The sequence below is a fragment of the Micrasema longulum genome, unplaced genomic scaffold, assembly GCF_059751315.1.
Source record: "Micrasema longulum isolate JH-2025_06_02 unplaced genomic scaffold, ASM5975131v1 h1tg000602l, whole genome shotgun sequence".
Taxonomy (NCBI): Eukaryota; Metazoa; Arthropoda; class Insecta; order Trichoptera; family Brachycentridae; genus Micrasema; species Micrasema longulum.
Window position 1 is genome coordinate 82,000 of NW_028277798.1, and position 23,573 is coordinate 105,572.

A 23,573-nucleotide genomic window follows, 5' to 3' on the forward strand; every position below is an offset into this window, starting at 1 on the left:
GCCCGCACCCCCTAGATCGGTCAGGACGGCGGACGGCAGGACGAGCCTTCCTGCGGGTCGCGGGGAGCCACGGGGGCCCCGACCCTGCGCCATGTCGCGGCGCGGCGACTCGCGCACCCGCGCCGCCATCGCGCGGTAAGGATCGATAAGATAAATGCGCAAATGCGATTGGTTGAAATAAATCAATACAACGCGCCGATTCTATCGATTTTTGGCCATTCACAAGTTAAATTTAGTTCGTGGTAGTGCGTTTTACAACCATCTAATACTTTAAAACATTTAGATAATAAAAACATACGTTATCAGTCTGATTGATGCCGGAAGATCTACGATAAATCACATCACCGATCTTTTTTAAAATGCGCGCCACTTTCGCTCGACGTCGATCAGATCTTAAAATCTTATCCCGATAATATTTGCATAAAATATAAACATTGTCGTCGATCTTTATACCAAAATTACACACATAAGTAAGTATATTGTATTTTTGTAATTTCGAATCTCGCGAGCTTCCTGTAAGAAAAATCTCAGTTACATTAATTACAAATTTAATACTAGAAAATCATCGGTAAAACTTATTATGTGGATACTAGACTCCCTCATTTGATGCCTCGAGTATACGACGTATTTACAAACATAAAGTAAACAAAACATTGAGATTTTTGGAGATTACGCTGGGAATGTAAGTAAAATTCACAATTTATTTTTAAATTTTTTGTTTCTTTATAAAATATATTATTTCATTTTCTATTTCATTTTACACAAAATGTTAAATAAAATAATAATAATTAAAAAAAAAACTACTAATGGATAACCAATAAGCATTCCATTATGTATTACTCAAAACTTTAGTTGATGCCAAAAGCATTGGCAAGCAGAGAAAACAAACATTTTATTATAAAATAATAAATAGTTCATTCCATGTCCACTCTCCAGCTGGAGCATATGGTGTCTTCATGTAAGCATAGATCCTCCGAGTATCTCTGTCAGCTGCCAGCACCTGTGCATCCTCCCAAGTCAGGTTCTCACCCTGTAGTTCTGATGAACTGCTAATAGACAGTCAGCAGTGGGCTTTCAGGACGTCGAGAACCTGATGCATTGTGTAGTAGGCAAGCCCCGTTAAGGCTCTCAGGAGGCATTCGCAGTATATGGGCAAGCCAACCGTATTGCCTCCGCTTGATGACAGTTGTCACCGGAATTTACTGCGTCTGTTCTCTTATTATTTCATTCCTTACAAAGTCAAATCACCGTACACCCAAGATTCTTCTGAGACACCTATTCTCAAAACTCAGTATTTTGCTGTTTTCGGCCCTAGTGAGGTGCCCTGACTCGCATCCATAGAGGATAATAAATGCTATGAAAACGTTAAATAGGCAGCATTTGGTTTTCGCTGAGTAAATATCCGATCTCCAGACAGCTTTTATACTGTTGAATGTGGCGCCTGCTACTCCTAGCCACACTCCTTTCTTTTTGAAAGTTGCCATTTTCCGTAACATATACTACCAAGTATTTGAAACTCTTGATCTTTTTAATAATTTCCTTTGACAGAGTCTGGAAATTTTCGGCATCAAGGCACGAAGTGTTAAACAGTACATGGGTTTTTGCAATATTGATTTTTAAACCTATGCATGCGGAATAGGTACCTATTTTGCCTATCTAGAGTGATTTAACAACCCCTGGCCAAATCTTTAATTATAATCGCATAATAGGCGTACTCTAAGTCGTAGAGTTTTTGGGCGGAGGAGATGGATATTCCTCAATCTAGTGGAATTGACTTCCTTAAGATGAAGTCCATGAGGACTGTAAAAAGGAATGGTGCAAGGATACAACCTTGACAGACTTCGGTGGTGACTTCAAACCAATCCATGACCACATCGTTAATTCTGATTCGGCATTTGATATTTGAGTGAAGAGGGCTTTGATAAGTTTGACTAATTTTATAGGCACCATATGCTTACTTTATTTTCCAGAGTATAGGTCTATGCAAACTATCAAACGCTTTTTCCTAATCTACAAAACACATAGCCAAGGAACTATTTAGTTTTTGTTCTCCTGTAGAATACAGCGTATGTTATGGATATAATCTGCACATGAACTACCAGGTTCTCTCTTAATACCAGCATAATGGGAACTCTTTGCAGTATTATGTAAACAAGTTTTTTTTCCGGTATACTAAGTAGCGTAATGCTACGATGGTTATCACAGTTTAATGGATCACCCTTTTTGTGCAATGCGGTGATCTCCCCGTTTACGCAGTCTCTTCGGGCACATCTTTTGTCCAAACCTCTTGGTCATTAGTCGGTGTAATGGAGCAACAACACTAGTCATTTTGCTTTTGAGAAATTCCGGGTGTATATCGTCAACATCGAGTCCCGTTCCATTTCTCGAGTTTGACACGGTCATTTTTATTTCAGCCAGTGTCATAGAACCATCAGGAATGTTGACTGCCTGCGGAATGCTTGATCCAGCATCTATCGAAATATCGAGGGTGGAAGGAGGGGGGCAATTAAGTACTCTATGTAAATGACCACACCATATTTACTTTAAGCGGTCTGTATCTGATCGCCCCATCAAAGTTTTTTTACAACTCCTGGAGTGATTAGCTGATTAGATTAGCGAGCGTTTACCATAGATCTTACGCATAAATTGATAAAGCTTTCGTGTGTCATTTAATCAAGCTGCTTGTTTATCATCATCATTCCCTTTCCGCAACTAATGGTGCATAGGGCACTGCATTGGTAAACCAATCGCAGCGTATCTTGATCATTTTTTGTTACATGAAAGTAAGATGATCAGTCTTACGCTTCAGGTACCAGTCCAGGGACTATGAAATATTCTACTGTGAAAACATCAAATCAACCATGCCGGGAATGGAACCCGAGACCTCTTGCATGGTAGGCAAACGCGCTGACCATTACACCACTGCTGCTTGTTACACTCAACGAGTCTAGATGACGGTATTTATTCAGTTTTGCAGAATGTCTAACTAAAACATTCTGGCACCTATAGTCATCTCCAAGGGTGTCCACTTGGTCAGGATCATTTTTACTATCTCTCAGTGCTTTAAGTTTGGCGCGTTCCACTATTTTCTCCTATGTAAAACCTGAAATCCAAATAGGTCTTTTCCCCTATTGCGGGCTGAGAATATCGTTCGCGGAAGAAATAAGGGCTGATTTGAGAGTTCCCCGCTCCGCTTCAATAAGGTCTGTAGTAGGAGTTTTATCGTCAATCAGCTGAATGCGTTGACTGACCTGGTCCACGAATCTCTGTCTAGTGTCATCTGACATAAGTTTTTCCACGTCGACTGTCTATTGTCGAAGAGGTCTTAGAAGATGTTTGAGCTGCAGCCAGATAGCAATGACTAACTCATGATTGCCAAAGTGTCAGCCCCTCTATGGGTCCTGACATGTAGAAGTTCTTTTTGCTTAGTGCGGACATGAAGTTTGTGTTCAATCTGTGCTTTCGTTCTTCCATCGGGAGAAGTCCAAGTATATTTATGGATTGATTTATGGGGAAACAGGGTTCTACCAATGACAAGCTCACAGATGATGGCAAACTCTGTCCTTCTTTTTTGACTTGCCCGAGGCCATACCTCCCCATCACCAATAGGCCAAGTGGTGGTTCTATTCCGACTTTTGCATTCATATTATCGATTCCAACTCGTGATCTTTTCTAGGTAGAAATGCGATAATCGCGTGAAGAGAGTCATAGGAGGCAACCTTTTACTAGGGCATCTGCCGTTTCTCTGGGCGCATAACACTAAATAATTGTGATTGAACTGTCATGGGGCTCTGAGGGTGGTGCATAAAAACCACTCAGAGATGTTCTCCCATCTGACAAGGCATTTAGCCACTCTCTGTGATTGCCACACCTAGGCGGTGATATTGCTGTTGATCGGAGTGTATACGAGTATATTTGTGCAGCAGTCTGTTTCTAGATATTTTCCAACGCGCCTTGCTCATACCAAGAATGTCTAATTTACATTTATCCATGATACGAGTTGTGTGGATATGTTTTCCGAAGACCTGCACTTTATATGAATCAATATGCAGGGAAAAGTTGTTGGATAGGAGTGCTATTTCCAAATTCTTTGTTCTTTTAACATTGCCGGGTCGGATATGAGGGATCCCGGTGGATAAAATAAATCTGTAGAAAAACGCTGATACAATTAGAGATTAATAATATTAATTTTGAAAAGTTGAAAATGGTTTTATACATTAATATTGAATAACTCTATAATCATAAGAAATAATTTTAAAATTTAATTGAAGTTACTAACATAATAATTGTTTTTAGTTTTAAAAATGGATAACTACCAGCTGAAATGGCATTCACACTCCAATCACTTAAATGGGTCAGTGGCAGCCTTACTTCGCTCTGAGAGATTTACAGATGTGGTACTCTGTACACTTGACGGCTGCCAAATACCAGCACATAAGTTTATCTTGAACTCGTGTAGTATTTACCTGAGTAACTTGTTTGAGAGCCAGAGACCATCTCTCCGTTTGGGAAACACTATGATATATGTCATACTACCTGCAGAAATAACAACTAAAGCTCTACAAATATTGATAGAGTACATGTATAAAGGTATACCATTATTATCTTATCAATATAAATCGGATGAAAAATATATTGTTTATACCTTAGACCTTAGACTAATAATACACCACTGGCTAATAGTCGCCCATATAGACAAAAACCATTCTATGATTATCAACCACGAAGTTAGCTACGGTTAACAGCAATTTAACAGGTCGAAAATTGTAAGAGCAAACTGAAACCATCCATTACGTGTTTGTTGTTAAACTAAAAACCAAATCAAAAATTTGGAAAGCTTTTGTTCTATGCAATAGAACTAAAGGGCTTCTGTAGCGAATTATTACTCTGAGGTTTATACTGAGATCTAATTATTATTTACCTATGGAAAGATAGGTATTGTATTTAAGTTTTACTTTTATAATGATTAAAAGATTATGTAATGCTTTTCCATTATTTAATTCAATTAATTTTATAAATACATGAAATGCTTTTCCAAATTTTTTCAATGTACTAATTTTTGAAAAAAAATATTTTAAAAAAAAACTTTGTTGTGAATAAAATTTTGAGTTAAGTGTTATTAAATTCAATTTTCAGGTGAAACAACTGTCTCCAATGATGTTCTAGATACTGTTTTAAAAGCTGGTGACTTACTGAAAATCAGAGGGCTATGGAGGCAAAGTGATGATAAAAATGAAAAACCCGCAGATAAAATTATAGCTGAGAAATCCATCGAAGTAATAAATAAGCCACCAGTAACTACAGCAGCTGAGCCCCAAAAGCCAAAAATTAATGTGAAAAATGATGAAAAATTACTTAAGACATATACACCCCTACAACATATTAATATATCGAGGCAATCTTTTATAAGTCCTCCTAAATTAGTATTTATAAAAACCACAGATACTAATTCAAAATTAAGAGCACTCGCACCTAAAGCAATACCGCAAACTATAATCGTTAAACCGGATCTTCCCATTCTTTGTGAAAACCAGGAACCGAAAGTAACAGCAGTTTGCAAGACTTCTGTGGATCCAAAAGTAGTTTTGAAAAAACATGATAAAAAAAATTGCAAAAAAATTCATACTGAAATTTCTAAAAATAAAGCAGCCAAAGAAGTAATAAAAAGTGATAATTCGGCTAACACAACTACTGAATCAGAAATATTCAAAGGTGATTTAATACATTTTCTTGCTTCAATACTGTTTTATGCCTTGCAATATAACATATCACCTAGATCTACTAGTAATAATTTGATTTTTGCATTAGAAAATATAAAAATACAGAAGTCAATAGTCATCATAAAAAACAATAAATATATTTCCTATTATAATATGTTCAGAAAACAACGCGTTACCTTATTTTAGAGGATATTCAAGAGACTAACTTGTCAGATCTGATTAAGTCTGAACCAGCTTGGGATGATGAAGGAACCATAGTAGAACCTGATAATATTTTTAATTCGGAAATGAATATCAAATCGGAAATAGATGATATGGAAGAAATGATGGAAGAACAGGTAACCAATTTAATATTTTAAGTACAAACGTCTTTCGCTTATGGCTACATAAATCATTATTTATTTACTAATGCACATTGGTAAAATATAAAAAAATCATATGCATGTATATAAATGGAGAGTATAATATGTACATATTTTTTAATTCATATATCCATCTCAATATTTTTTATTTATAAAATAAGTCCTGTCCTACTGAACAGCCAAAGACAGCTCATAATCCTTGTAAATGCCTAGACTTCCATATCCCTATTTCGAAAATGTTTTTCCTCTGTTAGAATACATGTTATGCTTATTTACAGTTCACTAGTAGGAATAAATAACATATTATGACTACTACATACTACTATTACTACTACTGCTATCAGGCCACGCAGAGAATATGGGCTGCCACATACATCTATCCTGGCATACATTCCTAGCTTCTGCCACATGCATAGACCTTTTCATACATGCCCTATGGTTTTGCTTGCTTTTGACAAGACCAGACTTAAGATTTAGGTTTATCTGATCATGCCGCGTCTTTCTTGGTCGTCCTTGTCCCAAGTTACCATTCATTCTCGTCATATATACCTGTTTTACCATTCTTTCATCATTCATTAGTTCTAAGTGACCAAACCTTTTCTTAATCCCCCGATGGTTGCAATATATCTATTAGATACATAGCATATGTTTTTGGCTGACGCTCATACCTTCCTAAGTCTAGGCAATGCTCCTGTTAGTCAAAAATCTGGAATTGTAGAGCGAGAGCACAACGATCTTTTTAGTGCATAAATCTGTAAGATACATTGCAACCATTTGTGTTATATTTTGTGAATTAGGTTTTTGATATATAAAAAAATTTAATCGTGTTTTTCATGGACTGCTTATTTGTGTTTTCAAGAGAAAAAAAAATAATGTAAAAGAATGAAAGATGTATTTAAGTTTGTTCTGTGAAATACATTGCGACTGTTCAGGTCATACTATTAGTATGTCATCATAATATTGAATTTTATAATTTTTGTTCAGTTTTTAAATGTATATAATAATTTACTTCTGATAAATCATCTTTCTTGATAGATTATTTTTAGGATAGTCAACAAAAATTACAAGGTTAGACGAAACAAGGCAAGGTTTCCGCGGCAGGTGTCCATTCCGTCAGTATACCTTCTAAACCCAATAAATATGGCATAAAAATATACGACTTATTCGATATCAAACTATTTTGCACTTATAATTTGGAGATATGACTGGGAACTCAACCAGACAGGCCTTATCCTTTGAGTAATAAGCTTATTGATGTAGTAAGGAGACTAGTTTTTCCTATTAATAATAGCAGAAAATTGGTTTACAGAAGTTAATCCAATAGAAAACTACAAAAACATAAACTTTCTTATGTTATGACACCAAAAAAAATAAACCTCGAATTCTCTCTCAATTCATTCAAATAAAGAACCTCGCCGAGAATCGTTTGCGATTATTCGCTAACAAAAAATAGAGAGTACCGTTGTGTTCTATGTGCCAAAAAAAACGTTGTTCTTATTTATTTATGGTGTGCATTTTGATGACGGCATAGATGCAGATACTGGTGATAAATACAAGCAAGAAATCATAACCTTTTACAATATTACAAAATCTGATGTGGACGTAGTAGATAAAATGTGTGCAGCACAGTGTTGTTCGAAATAGTGAGCATTGGTCAATGGTGATTTTGTTTTCGATATCAAATATCAACGCTATAAATTTTCAAATTATTTACATCGGAAAATTTTCTACATGTTCAAGACATTAATTGTTTACATTTATTATTTAATCAGTAACCTAACATCCCCTTTCAAATGCCATCACTTTTGACTTAATTTAGTTCATCACCAATTCGCTCTCTAGGTATACATAATACATTCTAGAAAATATTGGTTGGAAATCCTCCTTGCTGCTTGCTAAAAGAACTGCATCATCAGCGTACAACAAACAGCTTACTGCAAAATCATCTAGTTTTTCTCCAATACCCATACATCTCTTTCATTCAGTTGTGCATGTATAAATTAAACAACCATGGTGACATTACACATCATGTTTCATGCCTTTCGAGATTACGAACCACAAAGTGAATCCCCCCCATTAACTCTTATACATCCTGAACTCTCCTCAGAGAGATGTACAAGTTTATTGTTTACTCCATACTTTTCTAGCACGCCCCCACAATTTCTTTCTATCAACTTTATCACACGCTTTTTGCAATTCAACAAATACGCAGAATAGTTTCTGACTTTTGCCAAAAACTTCTTCATTGGCATTCGTAGTACAAAAATTTGATCCGTGCGTCCATGTCCACTCATAAAGGCTCCTTGCAAGTCCCACACTTATAAGTACTATATTGTTTCATTTAAAATGTTAAGCAAAAACTTTGGTACTTATAAACTTCACAAATACATGTTAATTTTTCTATATAGATATCTTACTAGATAAATTCCAAACTGGTGCATAGTAGATAAAGCAGCGTGATGATAATTTGCCCTTTGTAGCATTTTTAATTTCCGTCCACTATGTTCCACTATAAAGTATGCTTATAATATTCATAAACTTACTTGTTGTTTTAGATATATAGTCCCTTAACATGTGAGTTATGTTTCGAAGTCTTCCATATACCCGCTGAGTGGGTACGTCACATACAAACTCACGCAGAATCTAATATACAAACCAGAAAAAGAAAGGCGAGATCATCGGTAAGCTCTATAAATATTTTTAAAATACGTTATTATTATTTATTTTATTTAGTTCTATGATTAACATAGTCTAATATATATTTACAACATAATATTTACATCTATACTTATACCCGTATGCAGAGACAAACCTTAAGGTGAGGAAAGTACATTCTATTGTCTTCACCTTCGGGTTATTCTCAGCATTTGAAATTAGAATGTACTTTCCTCACCTTAAGTTTTGTCTCTGCATACGGGTATTATTCTAACATTATTTATCACTATCTATTTATCAGTGTGTTACCTATAAAAATTATAATGATTTTTGTCAAGATATACATTTATTATAAATTTTATATTTGAAGCACTAACTTTGTGGTTAATTATAATAAAATAAATAAAACAACTTAGTTTTTAACCATTTTTTTTTTGTCCACCGACCGGTTTCAAAGCTGGCGACGTTATGTGGATGTTTTTTATTTATTTACAGGGTCGGACTGAGATCTTCAGACATTTCTTAAATTCATTACCTAAATAAAATTTACTTTAGAAAAAGAAATAGATAAAAAATTAAACTTTCTTGACTTGTCTTCGACAATAAAAAATATGAATTTGATTTTGACATCTAAAATAAACCAACATACAAACACAATTATTATTTATAATTCTTCAAATCATCCAATTGCCCATAAACATTCCACATTCCATTCAATGATACATAGGTTAATTGACGTTCCACTAGATGATACTAATTTTAAAAAAGGACTTAATACAATAAAACAGATTGCTTAAAATAATGAATATAATGAGAACTTAATTAATAAAATATTAAATCAAAAACAAAAACGCAAACTTATAAATAAATATTTATATTCTACTCCTACAGTAAATAAAGCAAACCCACCTAAACAATGGAGGCGGATTATTTTTATAAATCACATTTTATCTTAACAATTATCTAATTCTCTACCATCAAACATTAAACCTGCATTCTACACTACTAATAATATAGGAACATTGTTAAAAAATCACAAAGACCAAGTCCATAAATATAATAAATCTGGCATATACCAATTAAATTGTAATGATTTCGATTCAATCTTCATTGGAAAAACTAAAAGAAACTTTAATATTAGAGTAAAAGAACCTTAGAGTATATAAAAGAACACTTAAGGTGCCTAAATAATAAAAAAATTCTGAATTCGCTAATTATCTGATAGAAAATAATCATAATTTCAATAGACACTGGATTTAAAGTACTTTATGTTTAAAATAAAATAATAAAATTAGACAACTTAGAAATTAAAAAAGCGATTCATAATAAGAAAAGAATAATTAATAACCAAATTAACAATGTTTATTTTAGTTCACTCCTGTTTAGTTTTTTAAAAATGTGCATCTCAAATTACCACACTTTTAGAAAAAAAGACTTGATTTATTAGCTCCACGTGTAGTATTTAGTAAACACGGATAAAATAAAATAGGAAATAATTCAATACTTATGTAAACCTTAACGAAGAAGCTTTTTTGCTTTGAAACCGGGCGGTGAAAAAAAATAAAAAATCAATGGTTAAAAACAAAGTTGTTTTATTTTTTTTCTAGGTAGAATCAAATTCATATAAACATTACTTTGTAGGATTGATCTTGAACTTTTGTAATGTGTAGGTACATAGACATTATATTTACTAGATTAATTACTGTTAGAAAAAGAAAAGAAAGAAAATTGTCCCAATTTATTTGTACATGTTTTTATTTTACTGCTGTACCATATTGTGATCATAATTATATGTTGTGTTTTATTTGCAAGTAAAATAATAACATTTGTATATCATATTTTAAAGACTTTTAGTAACTTATTATTTATTATTGATGACAATATTTTGTCAATATTCAAAATTATAATCGAATTAAAAAAATTATATATAAAACAATAATTACTATTTTTATTTATTTTTCAAACATAAAATAACATTGATTGATGTAAAATCTATAAAACTAGTAAAAGTATGTGGTTATGTATAAACATGCAAAACCCAGTAGACCTTGAATTATTAACTACTTACACATATTTTTATTGTATGCTGTATCATTATAATATATATGTGTTTAACATATTAGAATGATTCATTATTTTGTTTTTTGTTTTTCTTTTTTAATATCCCTTACTTTGTGGGAAAATTACTTTACGGCAACATATTCGCCACTGTGAAATCATTGACTAGTATCAATATGAATTACTTTATGTACACACATTGCTAGTTTTTTTTTTTATCTTTTAAGTTTTATGGTTTTCTTTTTTCTCGCATACCTTCTGAAATTTAAATTGTATAATTAATATATTTTATTTTATTGGTCGGTTTGAAGAAATTACCATTTGGTAATAATCCCGCCAATGTACTAATATGTAAATTCAAGAAAGTAAATAAATAAGTGAAATTATGCATAGGTGTACAACAAATAATTTTAAATATTGCTAGAAAATTTATGGAAAATAAAAATATGGTGTTTTTATAGAGTGATGATACTGAAGAGGCAACAGCTTTGCTTCGATGTGATTTGTGCCAAAAACTTTTTCCAAATCCAGGAGAATGGGTGCGACATATACAAAATACTCACACAGAGACAGGTATCTAATTCAAAACATTATTAATCAATTGTAATGTAGGACTCCCCCGGAAACTAATTCTCACCGTCATCTGACCAATTACCGTCTAAAGGACAGTGCAGAAATTAAATCATACATTTCCTGTGTGTGAACAATGGATTATCAAAACATCCAAATTGATGATAATAAATAGCTGATGTGTGTGGATACCAAATTGCTGATAGCCAGGGAAATAGCATACAACGTCAAGACCCCACTAGGAAGTAAAGTGAACACTGGACAATTACTATATTGTCGGTCTACTGGCAAAACACTCTAAATGCATTATTGACTACACTGAGAAAAATAGTTTTGAATGTTTTACTCGACAGTTTTTTCAGCATATTTTGTACATGATACGTCCTTACGAAACCATCTTAGTTTATTTAAATTGTTTCAAGGGATGAAATTTCGAAAAAAACATCTAGTAAATGGATTTTACCAGAAAACATTTTTAAAAAATCGTTGGTGTTTATACTTAACTTTGAAACTAAACCCCAAAATTTTGAGGATTTTATTCATTGATAAAGCTCGAAAAAATGGCATATAACTGAACTTATAACTTGTTTTCTCAATTTTTGTCATTTAGAGGGTTTTACCAGTATTCCGACGATATACATACGAGTAGTAGCATCCTTAATCAGTTCGTCGGTTAGTTACTTCAGTAAAACATTTATGCTATTACTCTCTCAGTTACCCTGCTTATTTAACATGTAATAAATACACCATCGGAACACATCATCGTTTTCTTCAATGGATCTCCAACTGGGGTAGGAGCTCCCATGCATCCACAAGGATAAGTCCTACAGTAACATTAATCCAATTAAAGTTTTCAATGATAAATATAAACTTCTTTCAGAGCTTGCTCTTTCCAACAACAGCTCGCCTCCACGAAGACACAACAGATATATTTATGGTGAACAAAAGAAGACATGCGATCACTGTAAAAAAATGTTCCCGTCCCATGCATCAATGGTCATTCATTTACGAACGCACACCGGTAAATTGAACTGTCAATACTAGTTTTTAATACAAACTGCCTAATTTATTTTACAATATTTCATTTTTGTGTTACAGGAGAACGTCCTTTTGTATGTGGCCTGTGCAATAAAGGTTTTAATGTGAAATCTAATTTACTCCGTCATCTAAGAACATTGCACGATACATTTGTAACTCCCGGAAACGTCCCATTATTACAAGAAGACGTAATATTAAGTTCATCGAATACTCCATCCCCTTCGACATCAGTAGAAGTGACAAGACTCTGAGTTCAATGACATAAGTGATGAAAGTTGATAAATAAAGAAGATATTATATAATATACATTATGAAATGTATTCATGTTCAAACTATTTTATTTCATGCTTTGTAATTATTTACATATTTATCTTTAATTAACCGCATTTAAATTCTTGCCCAAGTTTTTGGACCATTTACGGTGATGAAAATTTTTAAAAGTAACTCTGAAATATATTAACATTTTATCAATTTCAAATCGTCTTCCTTTTTTAAAATCTCAAATACGCGTTGAATTACATTTTTGTCACAAATAACAACAGTTTGAACATGCTTATTTACGTGATCGACTTAAGGTTTCGTATTATGCAGGATGTTGATTATAAGTATAATAGTACAAATATTTTTAGCATGTAGCGAGTAAAATATACATATTTATCAATATTTTGTTTAATAATGAAAATATTATAATATACCAATAATATGTTCATATACCACTGATTTTCTCAAATTGAACGGTTTGAGTAGGTAGGAAGAAATTGCCCTAAAGCAATATGCCCGCCCTTATGCATATGTATGTAAACTGTATATAAAGTGATTAAATAAATAAAATAAATTAACATTAGAAATCAGTGTAATTGTTCTATTTGTTAAACAAAAATTATTTCTTTAAAACATTTAAGTGAAAATGGAAGTGATGGAAGTTCATTGTAATTTATTATAGAAATAAAAGACGAGTGATACCAAATCAGTGGATTAAAGTATCACTCGTCTTTTATTTCTATAATAAATAATATCTTTAGTTTTTTATTATCTAATTTCTTTACAATGCCGAGTGCAATAAAATTACCATACTGTGTAAAAACATTATTGATTTATTATGGTAACAAATATAGAATAATTTATGCAAACAAAAAATCCAAAATACAAAAGTAAATGTATTGGATGTAGGCAAACCATTCACATCATGATCAAACTTTTGCCCAAATAATCTCATAATAAATACACACGTTCAATATATTTTGGACGCCTCGTAGCGTGAAATGGTTGAGTTAGATTTCCGACATGGTTGACATGAAGTATTTATATAAAAAGGTGTTTTTGCACTAGAATATTGCACAGAGGCGTAAGACTGATTATCTTACCTTCTTGTAACAAAAATGATCAAAATACGCTACGATTGGTGTTCCAATGCAGTGCCTTATGCACCACTGCATGCGGAAGGGGGATGATGACGACAATGTATACGTACCTCTGGTCAAATTGTGTATCAATATACTACATATGTATACTATTGTAGTACACAAGCTTAATTTATTAAGAGTTGGGTAAAAAACAAACAAATGCTGTTACAACGGAAGAACTGTCTTATTAAATCGAAATAAGCATAATGTATAAATACACATACAATGGATAAAAATCTTTAATGGCCTTTGTTTGTGTGTGCATGACAGAATGTTTACATTTAAAATATTAGTTAAATAAAGTATTACACATTAATATAGGCCATTAAACATTTGAACGCACTGTACCTACTTTTAAAATGTAAATACTTCGGTATATAAACCTAGTCATGTTGACTATTTCTTAAAGAATACAAATAAAGTATTTATGTAGAATATCACGCATTTAGAATATTCTTCCTTGATCCCCAAACTTCTTTAAATTTAGTACCAAATCATAAATTACTGTTTTATTTTAATAATTTTTACTATGCACAAATATATATTATACTTCGAGATATGTACCATGATCTATAAGTTCAAAATATAAAAATATGTTTTTATTTAAAGGGGTCTCTCTAATTTCTAATATTAATATAGGTAATTGCATTAAATTTGTATCTTATACAAAGATTGGGAAGAGAGATACAGGGTGAGTAATTTCAAATAAGTTAGTCTTGGGAAATCCATTAGCTTGTTATAAAACTAAAATATTTCCGAATTTTATTTGAGAAAATAAAACTGATAATCCTGAAATACCATCTTAGAGTAATTTGCGGAATATGTTTCTCATAATTCAAAAGCTGACCCTCAAAACTGAAAATTCACATAGTTTTGACATCACGAAAGGTTAATTCGTGAGATTCAATGTACAAATATATATACATTAAAATATATTTTGTAGATGTGATGTTATATAATGTAGGGAACAAAATAAGCAAGCTGAAAAAAAAACAGATCTCGTAAGCTCATTTGTTTACTGATTTAATGGAAGTCAGTTACCTGTACTTTTAGATGCTGCAATACAGTTAAATAATAAGAACATGACACATCATAAATCGGAAAAACACTTCGAATGTGTTCACAACTGCTTTTTTATAATAACGTTCTCTTACAGATATGAGGAAGTTGAGCAAACAGGAGATACATTTTCTACGATGGGCAATTCATTCAAGGGCAAGTATGGCGTGTTTTTTTTAATAAAATATTTTCAGTAACTATTCATCATTGGAAGTGTATGTATTATGTATGCATGTATTACCAAAATAAGAGGGAAAATAGAAGGTACAAGGGAATGAAAAGAAAACAATAAAATTATTGTAGAATTTGATTGTGTTTAAAATTGGTTTAAATAGATTTATTATAAATAATTTTTAACAATGCATTTATATAAATTAATGAACAAGTACGCGAGGAAAAAAAATCCCACAATAATATTATAAGTAGTAACTTAAAACATAGATCAGAATTGCAACTTCAAGAAAACATAAAACAAATCACATATAATTCTAAAAAATCGAGTACATGGGTAGATACCGAACAAAATAAATTAATCATGTCTAAAATATGCATTATCAAATTGTGAACCTAGATTAAAATCAAATTTAGTTAGATATAAAATAATTCAATAAAAAATAATACATAATATATGTTTAGGCTTTATTTTCTATTAAAATATTTAGGCTATTTAGGTTACATTATTACAAGTATCTATCCCGTGAGAATGTTTATAGTACAAATATACATACTCCGCTATAATTTGTCCTATTTTTCTAGCATACATTTGTAATATAATTTATAGTGAATAAGGCAAGAAATATTTCTTCTTCAGCTGCGGTAGATATGATTGTGGGAGAATTTTAACCGCCATAACTTGTACAAATTACTGTGTTATATTTATTGCAACTATCAGTGGGTTGTTACATCAAATATTAAGAGAATCCACAATATTATAGGTAAACCCAAATCAGTCTGATTATTCTAAAATAGATGTACCCTAAGTTCAACTAATCAGAGGATAAACACAATCATACTAAAATAAAGATAAATTGCTTTAATTCAGCGGAAATAAATACACAAATATTATAATTTATGGTGGTATATAACATTATATAATACGTTTTAGGCTATTCATTACTTCCTTTAACATTAAAAAAATGAGTTTATACCCTTTTGCAAACAAGTTGATAATAAATGACATGTAAAATAGTAATCTAAATTATTATGTACATCCGAACTGTACGTTCTGACTCAACAACTTATAAGACAAGAAAGTGTTATTTCATTTGGGACTTGACATGCTGCAAGAACTCGTAGTAGGACAAGGATGATTCCACTCGGTCATCTAGAAGTTTGTCTGTGAAATGCGTCCGGTTAGGAGAAGTGTCCCTGAAAGCAGACAAACATTTTTTATTCAACATACAAAGTAGCTTTATTCAACAAAAGTTTTTATAATAGTAAAAGTTAAGTAAAATTAGAGCATTTAATTGAGTGAATTATCTTGAAAATGTATGAAAAAATTATAAAAATGAACTACGTCACAAGTTCTTACGAATCAACCAATGATAGAGTGTTGTGATAGATTTCCGGTTTCCGAGAAGCCAACTTACCAATCAGCAGAACTCATGGACTAGAACTTGTGATGTCACTGGTGGATTAATTTCAAAATTATAAAACTTCTAAAAATCATAGCGCTGATAATACGATACTCAAAAACACATTTTTAAATTTTTTTGTTTAGTTTTTAAAAATAAAAAACCAATGAGCTTCCTCATTGAAAATTAAATATTACATAATATTCAGTAAAACCCCTGTTTTACGTTTTTCTAGGGAGCAACAAAAAAAGTGTAAAACTGAGGAAAATGCTAAAGTGAGGAAAAGAAAAATTCATGGAAAAAAAGAAATTACATAAAAATATAATTACTGCACTAGACTATACTAAATATACCGCAGAAAAATTGTAAAAACTATCATAATTGGGGATTATTAACATTTACTTATGATTTACTTTAAAATATTTTGTATTTTTTCAATCAATACTATAGTGTGTTTTTTTAATCGAATTAAACAAAACATATTTGAATCATTTTATGCAGGTACTTAACTTTAAAAAAACAAAATAAAAATTTTAATTTGCATAAAATGCAAACAATGAATTTTTCCCTAAATATTGGGAAATTTTATTTATATGGTATCACTTTTTTTAGTATGGCACCACAGAATTTCAATGGTCATTTACATCGCGGAAAACTGTTTCACACTTTTATGATAACTGTTTAAACTATCTTCTTTCCATAATATGTTTATAACTTGTGTCGCTATAAACTGTGTCCCATACAAAATTAAATGTATGTACAATGTTATTAATAAATAAAAATAACTTGAAATAATATTTCGATTGCCAAATTGTTTAACTTTCTGTATCGTAATTTATTGATGTAAAGACTTTATTCTTCCTAAACATGCGTCAACTGCTTGTCACCATTTAGTCAAATGTCAAAATGGACACTTAAACAAAATGGTCAATTACACTGCACCTACTTTGAGACAGCAATTTACACATTTTTTATTTACCTTGATTTTATTCACCATTTTGGGCACATACATTGCGGCTCGGCGCCTTTTGACAGATCGAATGAGTTTTGAAAAATTTTCAACGTAAAACCGGGGTTATGAAAAACGTAAAATACATTGATTGGGGGAATATTTGAATAAGAATATATGGGAAAAAGGTGAGACCTAAATATTTTGGCGTAAAAGGCGGTAAAACGTAAAATTAAGGAATTTAAAAATGAGGTTATACTGTATTTCCGTTCTATCAATAAATACATAATATTATCTTATTGACAAACTCCTTTTTAGTATTTAATCCAACTACATATGCCTTTTTAACAAAGCTACACTGTAAATTAAAACAAATAGGAATAATTAACATAAATTGCTCTACAGGAGAGGTCTATAATGCATTAACCGTGAACGACGCATTAAAATAAGATTAGACTCACACAATAATTTGAATGGGTGCAAAAAATGGTCGGTCATCATTTAGTTGGTTTATAAATGAATGCATAAGAGCATTTAACTCGGTATCCAGAGTAGGTATAGAATGCCATCCTTCTCCAATGAGGGATGGATGAGCCACACCCAATGTATTTTGCAGCCACTGTAAGTCCACTCTGTGTCCGACATACAAAATCATCAAACTGTCTTGGTCAAGTAAATAGGCTTCATTCGCATTAACTCTGAAAATAAAATAAAAACTGGATACACATATTGATTTATAGACATTTTGAGATGTACACACATAGATCTCAAACAGCATGACCTATGTAAAAAAGAGAAACAGGTTGGATGTTGAATTGACATTCAATTACAATCAGTAAAACCGTATACGCTCCGGTCAACACTCCTGTCTAGGTTACAGCGCGTGTACAGATGTCGAATTACACGCGGTGTGATGTATCGCTGCTACGGAAGGCGCTCGCATATGCATATGTAATGTCTCTCGAAGAAGACTCTTGTTTCACACAGGGAGGGTTTTGGATTTGATTCCCGGCAAGATTGTAAAAATTAAATAAAAAAAATTCAATTCTGGGTGTTCTGTACCGCTAATTCTTCACTATCATTGGGCCTCCTGGCCTGTTATGTAACAGTTTATGACAGTTTGTAAGTTTATAATATAATATTACGATATCAATGTACGTATTTAATTGTATCAATGTTAATATAATAAAATCTACATTATTATGATACATAGTATCAATGTAATCAGATACCATCGGCATTTATTATTTTATAGATAAAAAAAAAAGTTTCTAGGTATCTTCAGACTGTCCAAAAGCAGTAGATCACTTTTGTCATTTACATAAATATAAGATTACAACAAAACAAAAAGAAACTCCATCTTACTTCTCGGCACTGAGGTGCAAACGAGGTGGCGCGGGAACAGCATCCGTAACATCCAGAGGAGTGTAGTCCTGAAGGCAGCTTACGGGGTATAGATCGGGATACACGGAGCGAATCAGATTTGGCAGAGGCAAGCTCTTCATGCTGCACATAGCTGCTATACGATCGTCCAGGCGTGTGGACATCCCAGTGCGGAATGCGGGCTGTAGAAAGGAAATTATTGTTAATAACAATTAAAGTGTGTTTGTACATATAAACTGCTGTTATTTTGTAACCCATGTAATAGTTTTAAGTACCCCTTTAGACTGCAAATATGTAATTAAAAAAATTCCATGTGATTATTCTGTTTATATGCGGTGTAAAAAACAAAATAAAGCTTACATCCATTGACGTATAAATAGGTATATAGTATGCATCATATAACTTTGCACATTTTACTACACTGAAAAGCTTCATGTATAATATGATGACAATCTCATGACGATGGTCAGATGGTCATGGATGAGTGTCAAAATATACTATGTATTGATAAACACATATATGGTGTAAAGTTATGTGGCATATACCGAACTTATATAAACTATCTATATTTATTTATGAAAGTACATAAATCAGTAAGAATAAATGGAGACAAAACTATCATTTATTTTTACAAAAATAAACTGAAACACGAATTTCAAAAATATAACAGCACCACACACATACATATTTTTTATGAAATCAATTTTTTATTTGAAATAAATTTTGGATTGAGATGTGTACTTTTCTTCATTATTATTTTCTTCTTATGATGATAAGAATAGTACTCGAAATTTAAGCGAGGATTCAGGCCCTATCAGAAAATCACTCAAATGTAAGAACATTAAAAAAAATTGCCACTCGAGTTTTAGTAAACTTACATGTTTTAAAAGAGCCGACAGATACAGGGGCATAAGTCTAATGGTGATGGGAGCCACTAAACCCGACGAAGGACCAGAAGTTATTCTCTGTGCACCGAGTGCATCTACAGCTGCATTAAGAAGAGCTTCCCTAGCATCTGATAATGAAGATGTCAAGGAACGATCCACACCTGCAAATATATATATTTTTTTAGAATTGGAAAATACAAATGATGATACTGAAAGCAGAATTATAATATAAATTACCCATTTTAGCTAAAAGTCCTATAATACATTGTTGATCAGCAGAATGAACTATTTCTGTAAGAGTATTGACAACGGGAAGACACATAGTGTGTACTCGAATTCGCCTTTCACCTGTAAAGTGCAAAAAAATATAAAAATCTGATAATTCCAATTAAAGTGTGCATGTGAATAATTTGAAACCCGCATAAGGTTCACCTTTGCTGCTAGTGTACAAGAGCGCAGCTTGGAAACACACATGCTGAACATCGGCCAAACTCTCTTCTATAGATAGTTGCATTCCAAATCCTGAATCAGGACTCACATTAGGAAGAGACAACAGGTCCGTAGACCGTACAAAGAAGCTGCCATGGAATGTATGGATTGCAATACCCCTGAAAAAATAACACAATTATGAGATATTTATTCAAAAATAATTTAATTAAAAATATGATTTGAAAACATGTACAACTTTTCTTTTAGATACCTGGTACACCGAACTCGCATGACCGCTTCAAAGCCAATTTTTCTTGTAAGATATCTAGTAAGGCAACGTTGGAATTCCTCAGCCTGACTCTCCCGATCACTTCTGAATAGTGGGAAATGGTAAACTGAGCCACCACTGAACTGGCTAATACCACCTAAAAAAATACATTTATTTTCCTCTGGTCAACATTAAATGTTTAATGTAATATAAATGTCATACATATTGGGTTTCGGACCGGCTTCACTTAGAGTTTGTTTGTAGTAACAATATATATATATATAATTTTGGTATAAAAAAATATCCACATTATTTTTAAATCCCTTAGATAATACGAGTGAAGCAAAATAGTGTTTTTTATGATGCTCAAAGACATAATTTGAGATTTTAGCAATATATTTATGATGCATTTGCCAGCTTTATACTTATGATAAAAAAATACTATTTTTGATAGAGATCTTAACAAAGATGGAGAATCTATTATTGATAAGTGAGGTCTAGGAATTTACATGACTTATCAAAATGGTATTTTTTGTTTGAAAACAAAATTGATGTAGAAAAAAAACTACTTACTAAGCGTGCCAAGATCAGCGTATTCCGAGTTAAGTAAAAACAAGTCCACAGCTACTTGAACTCCACTACAATCTAGAGCCAAGCGTTTGTAAAAATCTGTAGCAGGATTCAAGTGAGCCACTTCTTTGGAAGAGCGATTATTTGGATCTTCCCTGAGAAGATACAAGAAGAACAAACACAAAATTATAGTTTATTAAAGTTTATTAAAATCAACAAAATTCCCTTTCAGAAAAAAAATGTTTGTCTTTCTTGACAAACGAACAGTCGTGTTCCAAAATTGGTAGGCATATTATTTTAATTTGGAGATTTTGTTTAGAGGACATTCTTTATTATCTATAGTGAATGCAATTAAATTATTTTTTAAAACATTTTTTTATACAAGTATTTTTTTTGTTCTTATGGTTCTTTAGGTAGCCAGTTTTCCATTCAAAGTAATTTATTTATCTTGTTATTTTGATTTAATATTCATAATATTATATTAGAACAATAAGATAACTACGATAAATGTTGTGAATATCAAATTAGAACTATAAGATAATTAACAAGATAGGTACTTTTACAGTAAAGTTATTAATAAGCATCCTGCAATAAAGTCTAGATTCAATTAACAATTGAAGATGTGAGTGGATAAAGGCGTTATGTGTCAAAAACAGAAAGCGGAAATATCCAAGGAAGTTTCGAACCCAACTACAATTGTTGATAAAATAACACCTTCATTAGCTCTTAAAATCGTTTTTCTGTTACTTTAAGACGGTTACTTTTAGTTGACTTTATGTAAAAGGGTTGTACATAAAATCTTTATTTTTGTAAAAACATAAAGTACATTTTTAGAAATTTGCAACATAACGGTTTCATCCACACATGTCTTCAATTATGTATACATTTTGAATATATACCTTGAAGTAAGGGCACCGGGACCAACATTAGTCAGACATGTCTGGAATACTGTGATTCGTCCTCCGGTGGGAGCCTAAAACATTGTGAATTCAATTATTTCATTTTTACAAATTAAAAGTAAATTTGGAATGTAAAAATGATCTATACACAACAACAACAAACCATCACGCCGTTTCCCCCTAAGGGTAGGCAGAGAGGATAGAACGCCACATCACTCTATCTTTGCATACAGATCACGCTTCCTCTACATTCATACATCTTCTCATGCACGCGCGCCAATTATTCCAACTTTTGACATGTCCATCTTCAAGTATTTGTTGGATTTGGTCATGCCATGTCTTTCTCGGTCTTCCTCTATTTCAGCATCCATCAACATTCGCATTGTAAATATTCTTAGCCGTTCTTTCTATAGTCAATAGAAACTTCAAATGCTGTACTCGAAAAACAAATTAATTATCTATAAATAACTTTTTAATGTTTATTTAATATGAAAAATGAAGTGATAAACACAATTATAAGTATTTATGCAGATTTTGTGTTATCAGAAACTTGCCGGTGTGGAGGTGTCTAATAGCCCACGACATAAGCTTTTTTTCCGGGCCAATATATGCATAGTACTTATGTGTTGTGCTTAAAATATGATTGTTTTTTTTAAACTATTATTTATGTATGCGTATAGTTATGTATGTATATATACACTTATGTGTGCATATATGTGTATATATTATTTAACCGGATAGGTGCCATATGCACGTTAATGCGCCATCTAAAAATAGTGCATAAAGATGAGAGCCTTTGTACGCGCTTTACGCGTCGAGGTTGTGTTTGATTCTGAATAATTTTAGATTTCATATACTCTGAGATATCTGTCTGAGAATCTTGATGAAACAGTAAAACATGAGGAATTATCAAAATTATCAACACAACAGCGGTTTATTTGAGAGCTTTGTTTGACGCTTAACATGCGGTGATAATGCGGGGTTGACACTTAATTTCGGGAGTCCCCTTTAGTATTGCGTATAGATTTTTTAATCAAACTTAGTTTTTTGTAATATCTGATGCTTTAATTTCATTTTCATACAAAGGTAAAATTTAAAAAAATAAAATAACATCAATAGTAAATATATAGTAATATAATTTATTATTTCATCCGTTTTTTAAATTCCCTGAGTCGCCTTTTTCATTACTAGGGGCAGAGATATGCAAAGGGAAGGGTGTTAGTGAATAGTCTTTGTTACGATTTTTTAAAGTCATTTGTTGTCATGTTAAGTAAAATTAAGGCTCATTAAACAGTTAATAATTTCTCTTTTTTAAATCCCGAAATGCTTTTTATGCTAGAAAACCTATCCGCCGTTGTTCTATTTTACTGGGCGTAAAGTATCCCCCATGTAAAAAGAGATTCCAGTGTATTTGAGTTTAATTACCATTAACTTGTGTGCCGCCTGTAGGGCCGCTCCGAGGGCGCTACGAGTGGAGGTAGGGGAGGGAGCAGAGTGGAGACCGGGAAGGGAGTCTAGCAACTCCTCGATGGCCGTACGCTTCTCTATAAGGTTAACTAGCAAATCCTCGGGACTTGGCACAAATATATCTGAAAACAATTATTGGTTCATCAAAATTGTGTCATTTCAAGAAAAAACAAGGCATTGTTAATGAAAAATTCTTTACACATAATATATTATATATATGACAAAATAATATTTACAAACATACTTATGCATGTATAAATAATTCCACATTCTACACAAGTC

At 32.1% G+C, this 23,573-nt stretch overlaps 2 protein-coding genes across 3 annotated transcripts in view; one reads left to right on the plus strand and one right to left on the minus strand.

Moving 5' to 3' along the window:
* LOC148280244 (uncharacterized) lies at positions 1-14,890 on the plus strand. Of its 2 annotated transcripts, none has more exons than XM_088228670.1 (8): positions 1-682; positions 4,297-4,590; positions 5,137-5,712; positions 5,907-6,058; positions 8,638-8,763; positions 11,257-11,368; positions 12,246-12,386; positions 12,464-14,890. In XM_088228670.1, exons 2-8 carry the CDS (start codon positions 4,305-4,307, stop codon positions 12,652-12,654), a joined length of 1,584 nt encoding a protein of 527 aa, XP_088084796.1. In that variant the 5' UTR covers positions 1-682; positions 4,297-4,304; the 3' UTR covers positions 12,655-14,890. The 2 variants fall into 2 exon arrangements, with proteins under 2 accessions (XP_088084796.1, XP_088084797.1); XM_088228671.1 differs by having other exon boundaries at positions 255-470.
* Sec24AB (Protein transport protein Sec24AB) overlaps positions 13,972-23,573 on the minus strand; it is an 18,539-nt gene continuing 8,937 nt past the window's right edge. The window contains exons 6-15 of the mRNA XM_088228669.1: positions 23,250-23,413; positions 21,825-21,898; positions 20,929-21,080; positions 20,359-20,512; positions 20,091-20,266; positions 19,896-20,006; positions 19,650-19,819; positions 18,754-18,953; positions 17,850-18,086; positions 13,972-16,233 (exon numbers count right to left, since the gene is read on the minus strand). Coding sequence (XP_088084795.1) covers positions 16,122-16,233; positions 17,850-18,086; positions 18,754-18,953; positions 19,650-19,819; positions 19,896-20,006; positions 20,091-20,266; positions 20,359-20,512; positions 20,929-21,080; positions 21,825-21,898; positions 23,250-23,413 — 1,550 coding nt within the window. The 3' untranslated portion in view covers positions 13,972-16,121. The remainder of the gene's footprint in view (positions 16,234-17,849; positions 18,087-18,753; positions 18,954-19,649; positions 19,820-19,895; positions 20,007-20,090; positions 20,267-20,358; positions 20,513-20,928; positions 21,081-21,824; positions 21,899-23,249; positions 23,414-23,573) is intronic.

What these genes read in the sequence shown, in the direction of transcription:
- LOC148280244 (XM_088228670.1), top strand. Translation starts at nt 4,305, where the DNA reads ATGGATAACTACCAGCTGAAATGGCATTCACACTCCAATCACTTAAAT. An exon ending in TGAATCAGAAATATTCAAAG is followed by an intron (nt 5,713 to 5,906) that starts GTGATTTAATAC and finishes ACCTTATTTTAG; the next exon opens with AGGATATTCAAGAGACTAAC. An exon ending in TCATTTACGAACGCACACCG is followed by an intron (nt 12,387 to 12,463) that starts GTAAATTGAACT and finishes TTTGTGTTACAG; the next exon opens with GAGAACGTCCTTTTGTATGT.